We start from the raw sequence: 15,434 nt of genomic DNA on the forward strand, positions 1-15,434 counted from the left end.
GTTGAGAAAATTTGCAATATCATGATTTGTTGTTATTTATTATTATTATTATTGTAGTATAAAACTAAAACAAAATCAAGGTATTTTCTTTGGCCAACATATCAAAGTAAGTTTATTATCACAATTTTGGTCCATTAAGTTTGTTTGGGAAGAAAATCTCAAAAATACATTTAAAACTTAATATAGGAATTATCAATTAGGATTGTAATTTTCAGGTTCAAATTGTTAAAATCAAGTAAAAAGAGTTTTTTTTGGTAATATAAAATATTAATTCATTTAATAATTTACATAAAATCTCCCCAAGAAGTCTGTATTAAATTTCCATTAGGCTTATACGGGATCGGGCCCATATCCACTTAAAAGCTCGAGCTGATAAGTGGTGGTACCCAAGTCTCATATAAACCCATGGATATTCTTTTTCTTTTCCGATGTGGGATTTATCCCATTTTTACTCCTCAACACCCGCCCTCACGTGCAACGTGTGGTCTATTTCTGCCTACACGTTGTCACGTGCCCTTAAACACCCGCCCTCAACAATTGACCTCGAGCCGGGCTCTTCTTCCGTGCTCGGGCAAGGGGAGACTAACACGAGGCGCACACTTTGGCTGCACTCGGACATATTGGGCCTGACGCAGTGTGGGTGCGCACACGCGCGTGGGCGCGCTACGCGTAACCTGTGCTCTGATATAAGTGGTGGTACCCAAGTCTCATATAAACCCATGGATATTCTTTTTCTTTTCCGATGTGGGATTTATCCCTTTTTTACTCCTCAACAGTCTGCTCTATGGAATGCTTCTACGAATTCATGTACAAACCACATACCATAAAGGCTCTTCCTAAAATGAGCTACTGTACGAACTGCTTTTGTAAAAGGGTAGGAGAATTTCGGATAATATCTTGCTAGCACATGAGTTTGTGAATAATTATTGTAGAAATGGCCTTTGAGCTAGATTGCTATAAAGATAAATCTGATGAAAGTCTTTTAATTTGTTGGAGCAACAGGATTTCTTGATCAATATATCAAGTGGATTCGACGCTGCATTACTTCTACTTGGTTTTCTATTGCTGTCAGTGGCTCCTTGGCAGGATTTTCAAAGGGGAGAGGTGGTCGGGCAAGGGGATCCCATTTCTCCTTACTTATTCGTAATAGCCGTGGAGGTTTTATCTCAGTTGCTTGATGAGGCTGGTGCTGAAGAAGGACTCAAGTATCATCCCAGGCGCAAGAGGATAGCTGTCACTCATCTGATCTTTGCTGATGATTTGCTGGTTTTCACGAATCGTTCAGTTAATCCTATTGCTGCTTTCAATGAGGTACTAGAAAAGTTTTATTTTATGTCTGGATTGAAACTTAATGTTGAGAGCATTTAAGTTCGGGAGTGGGAGAGAATGCTTTGAGAGATATTTCTGGGTCTTCAGGCTTTGAACAAGGAGTTTTACCCGTGAGTTATCTAGAAGTTCCTTTGATCTCCAGTAAACTTTATTACAAAGAATATATTAGCCTCATGGATAATGCAAAGTTGAACAGTCCAGACTCTGATATTGTAAGGAGGCTCCAGTTGATAAATAGTATGGAAAATTACTGGTGTTATCATTTTTACTGCCAAAGAAAGTGGTTAAGATGTACTACAAAGAGGTAGCGCATTTCTTTGGAAAGGGGAGCTCACCAGTGCAAGGGGGCAAAGGTTAAATGGGAGTAACCGTGTTATCCAAGAAAGAGGGTGGCCTTGGTGTTAAGGCTATTGTGATTTGGAATAAGGTTTGTATGTTGAAGAATCTGTGGTTGATATTAGCCAGAGAAGGGTCTTTTCGGGTGGCTGGTTCATAGATATCCAATTAAGAAGAGACCTTTTTGGACTCTGCACGTTTCAAGTAATAGCTCCTGGTGTTGGAGAAAGTTGCTGAGTTTGAAGGGCATAAATATCCTTTTGACGTGATAACTGGACTAACCAAGGTGCTATGATTAATATATGTCAGAGGGATTCCGAATGTTTTCCGACTATTTCAGCGGATGCTCCTTTTTTGTGCTTTACAGGAATGGAGTCTTGGTCTAGCCAAGAAAGTTCTGATAGTCAAGCTGGCACTCTTTCTGATCGATAACGCTTCAATGAGGTCGGCAGGAGTGGATACTGTATGTTGGAATGACAAACCCGAGTTCTCAATTTATGTTGCTTGGGAAGGTCTCAGAATGCGAAAGCCAGCGGTTGCATCGGACAAACTGGTGCGTTTTGCGGGGCGTGTTCCCAGAACTTCGTTTTTTACTTGGTTGGCAATTAAGGATCGTTTTGGCTACCAGAGACAGACTTGCTAAATGGGGTTGTACATCTACGGTGGATTGTGTGTTTTCTGTGAAGCTGCAGCTGAGATACAAGATCACCTCTTTTTCTCTTGTCCGGTTACAAAGGAGATACACCAGAAGATTCAGTGTAGTTTCCTGATAAACAGATTAGTTGCAGATTGGAAAGAAGAGATGGAACATGCAGTGAGTACCCGGAAACGAAGAAGTCTGGCAGCTGTTTTGTGCAAACTATGTTGGAATGGGTTTATATACCGTGTTTGGCTCTAGAGAAACTCCAGGATCTTCCGGAGCAAGATGCTTGAAGTGGATAGGTTGAAAGAAATAATTGGACAGCAGGCTTGATATAATTGTGTCTATTCTTAAGTTAGCAGCAATGCGCATTATATCATTGCCTGTTATATCAAAAAGAATGACAGCTCCAAAAAAGTTGTTCCTACGATTCCCTAAAAGACGGTTCCGTCCACCTTAATAGGGCAGTCCTGTCTATCCCACATCTCCGGTGGAAAAGCAACCTCGAGTATCTCCGTCTGTTAATTGCAGTGAGACTGCCAAATCAGGAAACATCAGAGGGGAACGAAGTATGCACGTCATTTAGAGCTGCCAGAACATGTCCATTCCAGCCATATATACACCATGTAACATCGCATTTAACTACCAAGGCATCGGAATCAAAAGCATCCCTGGCACCATATGCTGATGATGCATAGATATATAGATTTTAAGACGTTTAAGGGAATCTTTTCCTATGAAGTTCTCATTCAGGCTGAGGTTGTCGTTGACAAACACATGAACACAAAATCTTACTCGTCCCTGCTTGTTCTGGTGCAAGACATGTTTACCCCAACTGCGAAATCTGAACAGGTCTGCTCGTGTTTGAATTGGATACGATAAAAATAAGCCACATTTTGCTCCGAAAATGTGACTTCTTGTGCAGTTGATTGTTCTTTTGGTTGTTATAGGAAGACTTTAAATCATGGAATTAGTGGAAGTTGCATGATATCGATGTTTGAAGAGTCGAGAAGTGGAACTAAATCTCATTCCGCGATAGAAACACTTCTTGCGCTGGCCACACTGTTCGCAGAATTCTAGAGGTGAATTCTGATTCAATCTCCGTATTTGTATAAACACCTAAAAAATTGGACTTAGTCTACGTTTCCGTGTCAGCTATGCGAGCTTAGTCTATGTTTCCGTCTTCTATCTACTATTGGAGCAAAGTTTTCATGTTTAAATTGAAGAAACATGTTCCTGAAGTAGTCATTCTAAACAGTTTACATTGGTTTTCCAAGCTTTACAAGAAAAGGAAAACATTAACCGCACAATTTCCCCATACCAACAATAATCATGCTAAAAATTCTCGTCTTTCCCCGGAAATTCAGGACTGATTGAAAAAATCGTATTCAGAAGGTGGATTTCCTAGAGTTTGGAAAATGATCACTTTGACTCTGTCCAAGAAATAAATGAAAATTTTCAGTCCTCTTCTTCGTCATCATATACCTCTCTGCTGATTGCGCAGTACATGGCCAAAACAGAAGAACTGGGTTGTGGAATTTGTTGCGTCAGCTCCCTTGCCGATACACAATTTCTTTCTGTAGTATAAATTTTGCGCAAAATTTGTAAAGCATTTCTTTCCATATATTGAATTACCGGTTCCATAATTGTCCCATAGATTCACCTGAAGATCTGAAACGTACAGACGGTTTTCCAGAACAAATATAAACATGTACATAGTTGTTTAAAATTGCACATACACAGAGACACACATATGGGCAGTATTGATTCATACAGTTGATATCCCCGTACTCAAATTCAAACACTGCTCTGTCTATATATCGAATAGATCCGATAAAATTACATATCTTTACAAAAGATGTTGATATATAGAACACCATAAAACCATGTGTCTTTCGGGAACTAAATTCCGAGTACTTCACAAATTTATTTCCCCCCTGAAGCATAAAGGAAGGATCAATATGAACAAAACAGAGAATTGCGAGTTATTCTTATTACTAGAAAGCTACAATTTTAATACCCAAGTTCTTCTGCGCGAAATCCACGAGCTCCTCGATCTCATCCTCCTCAATGAACCCGTCATGGTTAGCATCAGCGGAAAAAACAGCTTCCTTACCTCTCCGCCGAGAAAAAAAGTGGTGGCCGGCGGTTCTGATGGCCCGTGAGAGTTCCTCGCTGCTTATTCGTCCGTCCCTGTCGGAGTCAAATTTCTTCAGCCACTGTTTAAACTCCTCCAGGCTCATCACCCGACACCCGTCGCTTGTGACACTCCGGCTCTTGATCGCCATGGGAAGAAATGTCTGAAGAGACGGACTTGTTCTGTTCCTGTTAAGGATAGTTGTTCAAAGATGGACGCTTGTGCTGGTCCAATATATAGGAAAGATGCCTCTAAACTGCCTTTAGCCTTTTTCCTAATTAATTTTCGGAAAGAATAAGAATCTAACTTTCCTTGTAACATCAATATAATCCAAATTTTCTTAATTATTAAGTGAGAGCATCTACTACTGAACCACACCCTCTTTCTCGCATAAGAATCTAATTAAAAGAATAGTTAGGAACGGGTTAGATTTTATTAATTATTATGCAATGAATTTTAACATGCATCAACCTTGAAAAAAGTGGAATTTGCACGTTGGAATATATCGAAGGACTATTTAATTTTTGTTGTCAAAATCAAACTATATATATATATATTAATTGGATTGTAATAATAATGTAATGATTGTGTCATTGAATTATGAAAAAAAGAATGAAAAAGTAATGAATAGTTGAAAGAAAGTAATGATTGTGTTATTAAATTGTGAAAAATCATTGAATAGTTGAGAGAATTTAATATTAAAATTGAATTGAATGGTAGTTAAGATAAAAAAAATGAAAAAAAGGGAAAAGTAATAATTGTATTATTGAATTAAGATAAGTGGAGTTAAAGTGGAGCAGAGTAAAAAAAATTATCGTAAAACCAAACAAGGCCTTAAAAGTTAAGGGTGTGTTTACTTTTAGAGAATTAATTCTCACTTTTCTTCTCTACTTTTCTTCTTCTTTTCTAAATTTATTTCACCATTGAAAAATAAAAACACGTTTAGTAATATTAAAGTTAAAAAGTCGTAGTTCATAGTAAATTAATCATAATTTAGTATTGAGACTCAAATCTTGTAAAAATAAATGATGTTTAATAAATAAGAAAAAAAGTCATATACTATAAAATTAGAAAAGGAAAGAATTGGATAATGAAATATTAGAGAAATAAAAAAAGAGCTTTTTATTCTTTATAAAAATTTGATTAGTGAAAAAGAAAATTTTCTTAGAAATATTATTTTAATTTTATGTTAGTATACATATTTTATGTAGATCTTTACTTTTTATAAAATTTTTCTAAAAAATTAAAAAATTCTCTAAAAATAAACTGGCCATAAGTTTGTCAAAACTTTTTTCATGTTAAAATAATAGATGCAGATTATGAAAATTGCAATGGTTTCACCAAAAGAAGCTTCTCGATTCCTAATAACAGAAAATGATAGAATTGAGATGGTAATAATAGGCACAACGACCACCTCGTCATCCAATTTGCACAGGTGTTCAATTTATTTCGGTAGAATTTTCGGGATTGAGAGTAATATATTGATCTAATTAAAATTCTAAAAGAATTAAATAATAAGGAAGCGAATCTCTGTTTGGAATACAGAGAGGTAATGGCCCATTGCACCAAATATTATGCTCAAAGAACAAATAGCCAACTAAAGCTAAAGAACTAAAAATAAATTAAAATAAAATAAAATAAAAAAACCCTAAAAACTAAAGCTAAAGAAAATTTGTTCAATCCCACTTCCCTTTGTTTCTAACATAATAATAGCCTCCATTTAACTGCTTTTCGACTACATTTACCTTTCCTCTATTATCAGATAATGAGGAGTCTTATCAATTTATTGAGGACACTAAGTTTCATTCGGATGTTCGCTTATCTTGATTACAAAGTGCTCGTACTATTTATTATCTCCAAATAAATGGTTTTTCGGTACAAATAAGGAAGTTTATAACTTCGATACCTCTGATTAATTCTCTCTAATTTCGTAACCTGAAATTTCAAAACTCAAAACTGCAATTCCGCACCAGTATCATAAAACAGTGACAAATCTTTTCCATTACGATAGATCCCTCGAATCAGAATGTTCATCGACAATGGTGATTGCATCTTTAATTAGCATCTTTTCTTATGCCTCTTACCATCATACATGTTCCGTCTCTACTTCCAATTTGGACACTGTAGTGCTTAACTTTCTTGAATTGGCTTTATTCCAATCCATCATGTTGTCTTCTGAGAGCCCATCCAAGTCCAGTGCAACATTTGACGTTTTGCTACTACTATTACTACTACTACTAATAATAACAATAATAACTGCAGTCACTATAAAATGATTTTTAAACAAAAAGAATTCATATTTCAAACTGATTTACTGATTTTATTTTAGATGCTAGCAAACTTCCCAACCTGTAAAACAATTTTTTTTTTTGGATAAGCAAGAAAGAAAGAAAGAATCCGGAAAAAATAAAATGGAGATACATTATTCTAATACTTCAAGATTCTATTCACAATCTGAGCGACGATCTGGAAAAATAAAATGATGAACAATATATGAAAATTGGTCTCTTTCTCTATAATTACGTCTTCCGTCCCAACTTTTTCACTTTTCATTTAATCATCACCCAATTTATTTATTTTCATTATTTTCAATAAGCTTCTATAATTTTTTCGGTTTACATCATTCTTAAATCATATATTATCATATAAAGATTCTCCATTGATATAATGAAAACAGGCACTAGGTTTTCTAAGGAGGCCATGTTTTTATTGAAGTACAAATGATCTATTTCAACTAATCATCAGTTTACTTAGTTTTTTTTTTAAATTTCTAATGTTATAAATATCTTAATTTTTTTGGTGAATTCCAGCCTATTAATTGAGACTCAACCTCGTTTAGAGATCGACTTGGCGGTTGATCATGAGATGCTTTTGATGGATTTTGAACCCCCTACTTTGCAAGTAAACTTTATCCATCTGAAAATTAATGAGACAACTTAAGGTCTATTACATTGCGATAGTGACTTTTTTATTAGAAATATTGAAAATTTAAATCACGATAAGCAAGGATAAATGTTCGCTTTTATTCCCTGGGTTATCGATTAGTGTAATATTTTGGAAAAACGTATGGATGAAAAAAAAGAAAAAAGAAATAAAAGAAACTTTCCATGGGTGTAGCTACTGACGGTTCATTGGAGAAGCATTTTTGAAATATTTCTAATAAGAAAATATAAAATATCGATTTTTGAAAATCACATCTTTATTGGAAAATCACAACGCTATGAGTTTCCATTGTACAATTGTAGCCTGCAGCACAGCAGCTAGGCCTAATAAACTGTTTTTCACTAATACAACCTGACAAATCTTAATAAGGATCTTTGCTGATATTAAAAGGGTCTATTCGGAAAACCTCTTTGGTGAGTTGATTTTTGTTTAGGATTCTGATCGATCAATTCATAAATCGGAAAATTCTACGGTTCCGAATCATCTCATGAACCCTTGACTTGAGGATCTATTGGAATTTGGATCAACGTAAGACGCAAGATCCAACTCCCTGAGAGTGGCCAGTTCATGAACCGGAGAACGCTAATAAGTTTAGAGCACATGGATCAGTTCTATTTTCGGGCTTGGTGAGCAACTGCCCAAGGCATAGATCATCTTTTGGGCCTGGGCTAAGGCCCACAAGTCAGGCCTATTCACGAAAGGTGCCGAAGCATGGTAAATGCACCTATTCTGCCGTCCTCGTTACCCATCCAATGTGGTTCCCGAATCCTCGAGAAGACGATCCATTACGAGTGGTGTCAATGTTTGGGTTCGAACTTTCCACTTTTTCCTATTTATAACAATTATTATTTTTCTTTGCATAGAAATACACTAATTTTAGATTTATTATCACGTTTAGCATGACGTCAACTTTCCTGCTATGCGTAATGGATTTAATGATGTGCCACTTGGCGGTGCCACGTGGTGCTCAGAGCTTGATTGGGTGAGACCCAAAAGTATTTTTTAATATAAAAATTATACTGCACAAGGTCAAAAACTAAAAAATATGACAGTGGTGGGGTCTTCGCCGACGACCATCACTCCCTAGATGTCACCGGTGACCCCAATTTGGGTGTTTTGGGAGGGTGGGTGTTGGAGGTGGTTGGAATGGCAGCGGAACCCCAACCATTAGAATTGAAGGAGCCTCGAATGCCGCAACTCCGATTAAGAGTGGTGGCGCCCGCGAGGGCCTAGCTGTCAGAATCAAAGGAACCACAAATATTCAGGGTTCCTTCAATTTTGATTTGGGGCGGTGGCCGTGGCCCTCCTCCCTCCTCTTCCTCCTTTTTTTTTTCTTTTAATTTTTCAGCATAATTTTTATATTAAAAACAATTTTGGACCTCAATCGGCTAATCTCTGAGCGCCAGGTGATAACATCAAGTGCCATGGTAGCAAATCCGTTAAACTTAACGGGAAAAATGACGTCGTGCCAAATGTGACAACAAATCCAAAGTTGTTATATTTCTATGCAAAAGAAAATAGTACGTGCTATCGATAGAAAAAAAAATGCAAAGTTCGTTTATTTTTTTATATGCAATTTTCCCTATTATTAATTTAAATTTGTTTATTAGTAATTCAAAATCATTAAAATCATGCGCGTAGCCCTGGTACAACTCTAGTGTGTGTGTATATATATATATATATGTATGGAATTTGAATAATCTATTTGGCCCTACATGCTCATTATTATATATATTAATCATCAGAGGGTTGACATAGTTGATGGAGATAGGAAAACAAACTAGAAAAGAAAAAAATTAATTTAATTTGTGATCCAAAATATTATTGACAGGAAATTCATGTGCAAAACATGACACCAGCTCAAAATCATTATGTACAAGGGTAAGTTGTGATGCCATTGTTTTGCGACCTAATGTCCCTCATATGCGTGTTTCATTTGGGAAACTGTCCAATCAATTTTTTGCTCTCGAATCAAAGATTCATGAACATACATTTGGCGCAATCACACAGTACATTCACGGATTCTTAATACGCTCAAGCAAAAAATCCAGTAGGCCCTTATACATACGACTAACACCACTTCAGAGCACAACACGTAATAAGACAGATTATTCAGAGGTCGAGGAATGAACAATTCAAACCATTTTTATTTGAGGCCGATGATCCCCTTCTCGTTTTTCTTATATGTATTTTTGATAATCTAAGAAATATGGAGCATATCTCGAATGCTATACGGGTGCTCTTATATCGCTATATACCAAACGAATAACGATCCGAATGCCTCACACAATAACATATAAAGGCTAATAAAGCATTCAAATTATCCTCATATCTCCCCGTAAATGATTAGCAATCACCCTCAACTGCAAATTCAGTCGCATCGCACGTCCGACTTATCCTGCTCAGCACAGAACCCTCAGAGGCCGTCTCTCACGTGCCCGATAGCACATCGATGCACCCGATTCTATTGGGGATCGGTTCTCCAAGAATAAACCGGGGCTTAAAAAGAAATTATCACCATATATATACCTAAAGAAAAATCCCGAGATAATTTAAGTGAAGAAAGCAAGTAAGAGAGATTAGAATTGGGTGGGGAGGGCCCTTCCCGATTTCGTAACGGACAAAAGCGACATTTTATTGCATGTAGGAAGTTGACGGGGCAACCACAAAGTTGTTGTGGAGGAGCCTCCCCTCCTTTTCCGCTTAACTTAGCTTATTATCTTCCCAAAGATTACAATCCCTCTTAATTATAATCTTTTTTTAGTATGCACCATCTCGTATCTGAAAGTCGTCTCATTAATGAATCTTGACTAATATAGATTCGAGTCAGGTCGATTCAGTGATCAGTAAAACTTTCCTAGTTATGGATTTATCTCCACTCACACGATTCGATCTTGAGATCTTAAGGGGAATAAGCTCTCTACACTTGAACTAATTCGCATTTTTCTTTTAAATATAATGTAATTTAACTAATTAAAATTATTGTATACAACATCTTTTCTCACCTAAAACCCCCAGTCTGCCCCTACTAATCAATTTCGATCTACTCCCCAATTATTTTATCCCAGCATTGATCGCGAAGTCCACGGTTTAGGAAATTCTTATGATTTTCTTTAGGGTTTTATTATGATTCAGTCGACAAATTAATCGTGGCAAATAGTGGCAATAATGAATTAAATTAGTTGTGGAAAAATAATAACAAAGGAGAGCACTCAGTACCAACCTCTCATACATGTTTGATACGCTGTCGTGTTACGACGACTTGGGATGTAGATTATGAACTAATACGGCTTTCTCGACTAATGAGAGAAGCCCATATGTCGTATGTGGAAAATTACATTTAAACCAACAACAATCCTAATCTTCTCGAAAATTTTTAATCTCGATTTATCCCCTCCAAATGATAATTAAGCTTTACCGTGATTGATTCGTTATTTCACCTCGTTCTGAAAAATTTAAGGTCTAGCTAAAAAAAACTGGCTTCTAATGCTTCGACATTTTTCTGACCTTTTTGAGTTAGAAAGTAATAATGGGTCACTTTTCCTTATTTTTTCTTGGAGATCAGTGTCTGCCGGCATCGATTGAGGATGTTCTTTTCTCACTGAGATCATGAAGTGTTCTCTATCTGTTGGCTAATATTAATCTCTTTACTTGTCCTAATTACAAGTGCTTCAAGTACATTCCAAATCCATAATTATAATGCATGTAAAGTTCGTTCACTAATAATATAGTTTACGCGCTACTCGAAAACAGAAGGGGAGGGCATTCTTTTCATGCCAAATGTCGGTAAATGCATCATTTTCAATGTATATGACGACAAAAAGAGAATGTTTTGACATCACTATCGAATTTTTTCATACGCAAAAGAATTTCTATTCGGAATTCGAGCGAGCGTAAATATATCCTAAATTTTCGGTATCGCGATTGGTTTGGTATTACTGCGACTCGGTAATACGATCGACCTAGTGTATTTATCCAATGTATAGCCTGTCAGCAGCTGCCATAGAAAAGGAAGTACACATAGGAACGCTTCATTTGGTCCGGCACCTGTTGTCTCCAAGGTAAGCAAATCCACAACAAGAAAATGAACCACGTGGAGACCCTTCATTGGCCGTTTCCTAATTACCTTAAATTAAATCTTACTCTAAGCTTAATCACCCTCTCTAAGCCTCCAACTACTACTTCCGACAATTGATCTCTCCTCTTGTAAAAAGCCTAATCATCATCACCATAACCACAAGACGGTCACATTTCAATTGAAAAATGCATAGGAAATTAAACCAATCGCATCGTCATCCGCATATCCTATATATATATATATATAGTAGTTGTATGTAAAGTCTTCTCTTGCAGGCACACCGAAGCTTTCCCGAATCGAAGAAGAAGACGAAGAAGTAGGCTGGCATGGGAGGAGAAGGGCAGATAACCCAGCAAGCTGCTGGGAACAATAATGTAATGAAGATGGTGAAGTCCCCTTCTTCAAAGGCTTTGGTTGTTAGGATCAATTTGGTGTTCCTTGCTTGCTTCCTCGTAGTCTACGCGACCCTCATCCTCCGCCCTTCCTCGTCCGTCTCGTATCACGAGAACTCTGCCGCCCTCGTCCGCTGCTCCCTGCGCGAGTGCCATCACAAGGTAAGGTGAGCCATGGGCCCCCAATAAATCCGGTCATCATGTGTTGGACAAGGTTACATAGACGTTTTCCATGACATCGTGATCATGTATGGTTGCTTTATGAAGGTTGATGGGGTGAAGATGAAGGCAGTCTTGGAGGACAAGCACGTGGACCGCCTTTCTCGGCCACATGGAAACGGGACGAAGATTGAGGCGCCGGACATTTTGAAGGAAATGCTGATGGGTAGTAGAGGTACAACTGCTCTAGGGGGGAAGAAGAAGAAGAGGATTGGGATGATCAACATGGACGAGGATGACGTCAGTGAGTGGGGCCTGTTTGGGGACACGGTCCAAGTCCAGTTCGATCGAGTCTCGGAACTGTTTGAGTGGAAGGACCTGTTCCCGGAGTGGATTGACGAGGAGGAGGAGAGCGATGTGCCTCTCTGCCCGGAGATCCCTATGCCGGAATTTAAGGACGGCGAGGGGGAGTTCGACTTGGTGGTGGTCAAGGTGCCCTGCAAGTACCCGGAGGAAGGGTGGAATAGGGATGTCGCGAGGCTCCAGATGCACCTTGTGGCGGCGAATGTGGCAGTGAGGAAGGCGGGGAAGAGGAGGAAGCCGAGGGTGGCTGTCCTAAGCCAGTGCCGGCCCATGATGGAGATCTTCCGGTGCGATGACTTGGTGAAGAGGAAAGGGGACTGGTGGGTGTACGAGCCCGACATGGTTCGGCTTGGGCAGAAGGTATCCCTGCCAGTCGGATCGTGTAAGCTGGCGCTACCCCTCTGGGGACAAGGTACGCATTTACTCAATTCGTTCACTAAAGTTCGATTTTATACATGTTGGTGGTACAAGTTTCAATTCGTCTCATCATTTCCGGTCTTTAAGTTTTACGATTATAGCACGATTGAGGTGAAATCTCGACTTAGGAAAAGGAAAGAACACTGAGAATTATGCATACGATTCAATTTCTCTGACTGGAATGATTGGAAGGCTGCAATTGCTTTAACCGAAATGGTACATAAGAACTCTCATCTCATGGATGGCTTGGAAAGGAGAAAGAAGGCGATGAATAGAAAGAGTTGGCGTAACTTCTAATTCATCATCTACCCAATTAGACCAAATAGATATTATTATTTTTTTTCATTACTACTAATAAATTAGAAAAAAAATATAAATCTAAAGAATAAAAAAATAAATGTTTGAAAAAGTTGTAGGGAAAAGGTCATAAGAGTAGAGAAAGAGGGGCAGAACAGTAAAATCAAGATCGCGCCAGGTAGGGGTCGAACCTACGACTTTCTGCTTAGGAAACAGACGCTCTATCCACTGAGCTACAGGCGCTTTGATGTCAAAGTATGTCCCTATGATGTTAGGTATGTTACAAACTTCTATTCTGACGGTTATAAGTGATTTTTTCTGATATGAGAGAAGAAATTATTTAAGTAGAGTTTGACTGAAGACTTGCGTTATATTGAAACGTATCTAATTAGTTGATATTGTGAATTTAAGTTCTCTCACTATTGAAGTTCATATGATGTGAACCCCTAAGATTAGCGCAAGTGGTTAGGACGTGTGTACGATTTGTGAATAGTTCATAAAGTCAAATGTTCGAATATCCCTTTATGCTCGTAATCCTTGGTGAAGCCACCCACACATGTGCTTGCATATGAATTTACCTGAATCTATGGGCTCGTGTGATATTCATGGGTCCAGAGGATTAACTCCTCGTTATAAAAAAAAAAACGTTCGTATGATGTGTAATGTATAGTTCGATGCGATATTGATCTTTTGTCTGCAAAGTGAAAGGAACTGAAAAACATTCTTTGCAGGTATCAATGAAATCTATGATCTCTCCAGAATTCATAGAAGCACCAAGACGGTGAGGAGAGAAGCCTACGCCACGGTTCTTCATTCTTCAGAGGCCTACGTATGTGGCGCGATCACTCTAGCCCAGAGCCTAATCAAGACCGGCACGAAGCGCGATCTGGTCCTCCTCATAGACAAGTCCATCTCCGAAGCTAAGCGGGAGGCCCTAGCCCTTGCTGGGTGGAAGATCCGTATGATCAAGCGGATTAGGAACCCGAAGTCAGAAAAGAACACCTATAATGAGTACAACTACAGCAAGTTTAGGTTGTGGCAGCTCACTGACTATGACAAGGTCATCTTCATTGATGCGGACATCATTGTGCTCCGGAACCTCGACCTCCTCTTCTACTTTCCACAGATGTCAGCAATCGGTAACGACAACTGGATCTTCAACTCCGGGATCATGGTCATTGAGCCGTCCAACTGCACCTTCAAGACCCTGATGGACCTCCGAAATGACATCATCTCATATAATGGCGGTGACCAGGGATTCCTCAACGAGGTCTTCGTCTGGTGGCACCGGCTGCCCCGGCGGGTCAACTTCCTCAAGAACTTCTGGTCCAACACGACTGCAGAGGCCAGCATGAAGAACCAGCTCTTCGGGGCGGACCCGCCCAAGCTTTACTCTATACATTTCTTGGGGTGGAAGCCCTGGCTTTGTTACCGGGACTACGACTGCAACTGGGACGTGCCAGACCAGCGTGTGTACGCGAGCGACGTCGCACACCATCGGTGGTGGAAGTTCCACGATGGGATGGACCAGAGGTTGCACAAATTCTGTGCGCTGACTAAGAGGAGGAGGACGGATCTTAACTGGGAGAGGAGGAGGTCTAGGCTAATGAAGTCGTCCGACCATCACTGGAAGATCAATATCACCGATCCTAGACGGCTTGGTTCGAATTTGGTATAGAATATCCTCGCAATTTTTTTTTGCGTTTAAATTCTTTTTTCGAGTTTCAATTTTAACTATTTTGGGTTTACCATTTTCTTTAATACTAGAGTATATGAGGGTTTACTACGTATAAATTATGTGTTCATAGATGAAGTAGCTCAGTACATCATATATAATAAACCCAATTAGCTATTCCCGCACTTCTCATTTAGCCCGATTCTTTAAGATTGGAACCCTATCCCGGATAATCTCAATTGTTATTCGAATTTGTGATTATTCATTGGTAAATTAGACACGTCAATACCAACTGTCCTGTGTTTGTTAATTGTTGTTAGTTTCAACAAACAATAGACAATCCTTTTGGTGAACATATAATGTCAAATTGTCAATCTTAGAAAAAGTTCAAGCTTTTTCTCAGCAGTAGTTAGCAGTTAAAGTATTCAGAAATCATTACATTTTTTTCTTTGGTTAGAGTACACAAGTTGACCTCGGACGGTTGGTCGAGACAAATTCCCTCGTACATTGGCGTGTTTTTCTTAGACAAAGTATTTTCCATTACCTTTTGAACTTGTACATTTCGGACAAAATCTGTCCATATAAACTGTAATTTTATGAGTAAATTCACAAATTGGTCCTCCAGATATGCATGTTACATCAAATCTGATCTCAAGAAATTTTTTACA

At 38.4% G+C, this 15,434-nt stretch overlaps 2 protein-coding genes and 1 non-coding gene across 4 annotated transcripts; 2 read left to right on the top strand and 1 right to left on the bottom strand.

Moving 5' to 3' along the window:
• The first annotated feature begins 934 nt into the window (after positions 1-934).
• On the top strand, positions 935-3,279 carry LOC116214514. The gene is made up of 5 exons (XM_031549911.1): positions 935-977; positions 1,073-1,311; positions 2,033-2,218; positions 3,059-3,157; positions 3,256-3,279. The coding sequence occupies exons 1-5, from the start codon at positions 935-937 to the stop codon at positions 3,277-3,279; spliced, it is 591 nt and encodes a 196-aa protein (XP_031405771.1).
• Positions 3,280-11,614: 8,335 nt separating this feature from the next.
• On the top strand, positions 11,615-14,996 carry LOC116215576 (UDP-glucuronate:xylan alpha-glucuronosyltransferase 2). Of its 2 annotated transcripts, none has more exons than XM_031551335.1 (3): positions 11,615-12,022; positions 12,123-12,789; positions 13,823-14,996. In XM_031551335.1, exons 2-3 carry the CDS (start codon positions 12,138-12,140, stop codon positions 14,767-14,769), a joined length of 1,599 nt encoding a protein of 532 aa, XP_031407195.1. In that variant the 5' UTR covers positions 11,615-12,022; positions 12,123-12,137; the 3' UTR covers positions 14,770-14,996. The 2 variants fall into 2 exon arrangements, with proteins under 2 accessions (XP_031407195.1, XP_031407194.1); XM_031551334.1 differs by having other exon boundaries at positions 11,617-12,017.
• Positions 13,262-13,334, bottom strand: TRNAR-CCU. Its single transcript has one exon. It is a non-coding gene; the product is annotated as a tRNA-Arg (tRNA).
• Positions 14,997-15,434: the final 438 nt, after the last annotated feature.

Source organism: Punica granatum, chromosome 7 (assembly GCF_007655135.1).
Source record: "Punica granatum isolate Tunisia-2019 chromosome 7, ASM765513v2, whole genome shotgun sequence".
Lineage (NCBI taxonomy): Eukaryota > Viridiplantae > Streptophyta > Magnoliopsida > Myrtales > Lythraceae > Punica > Punica granatum.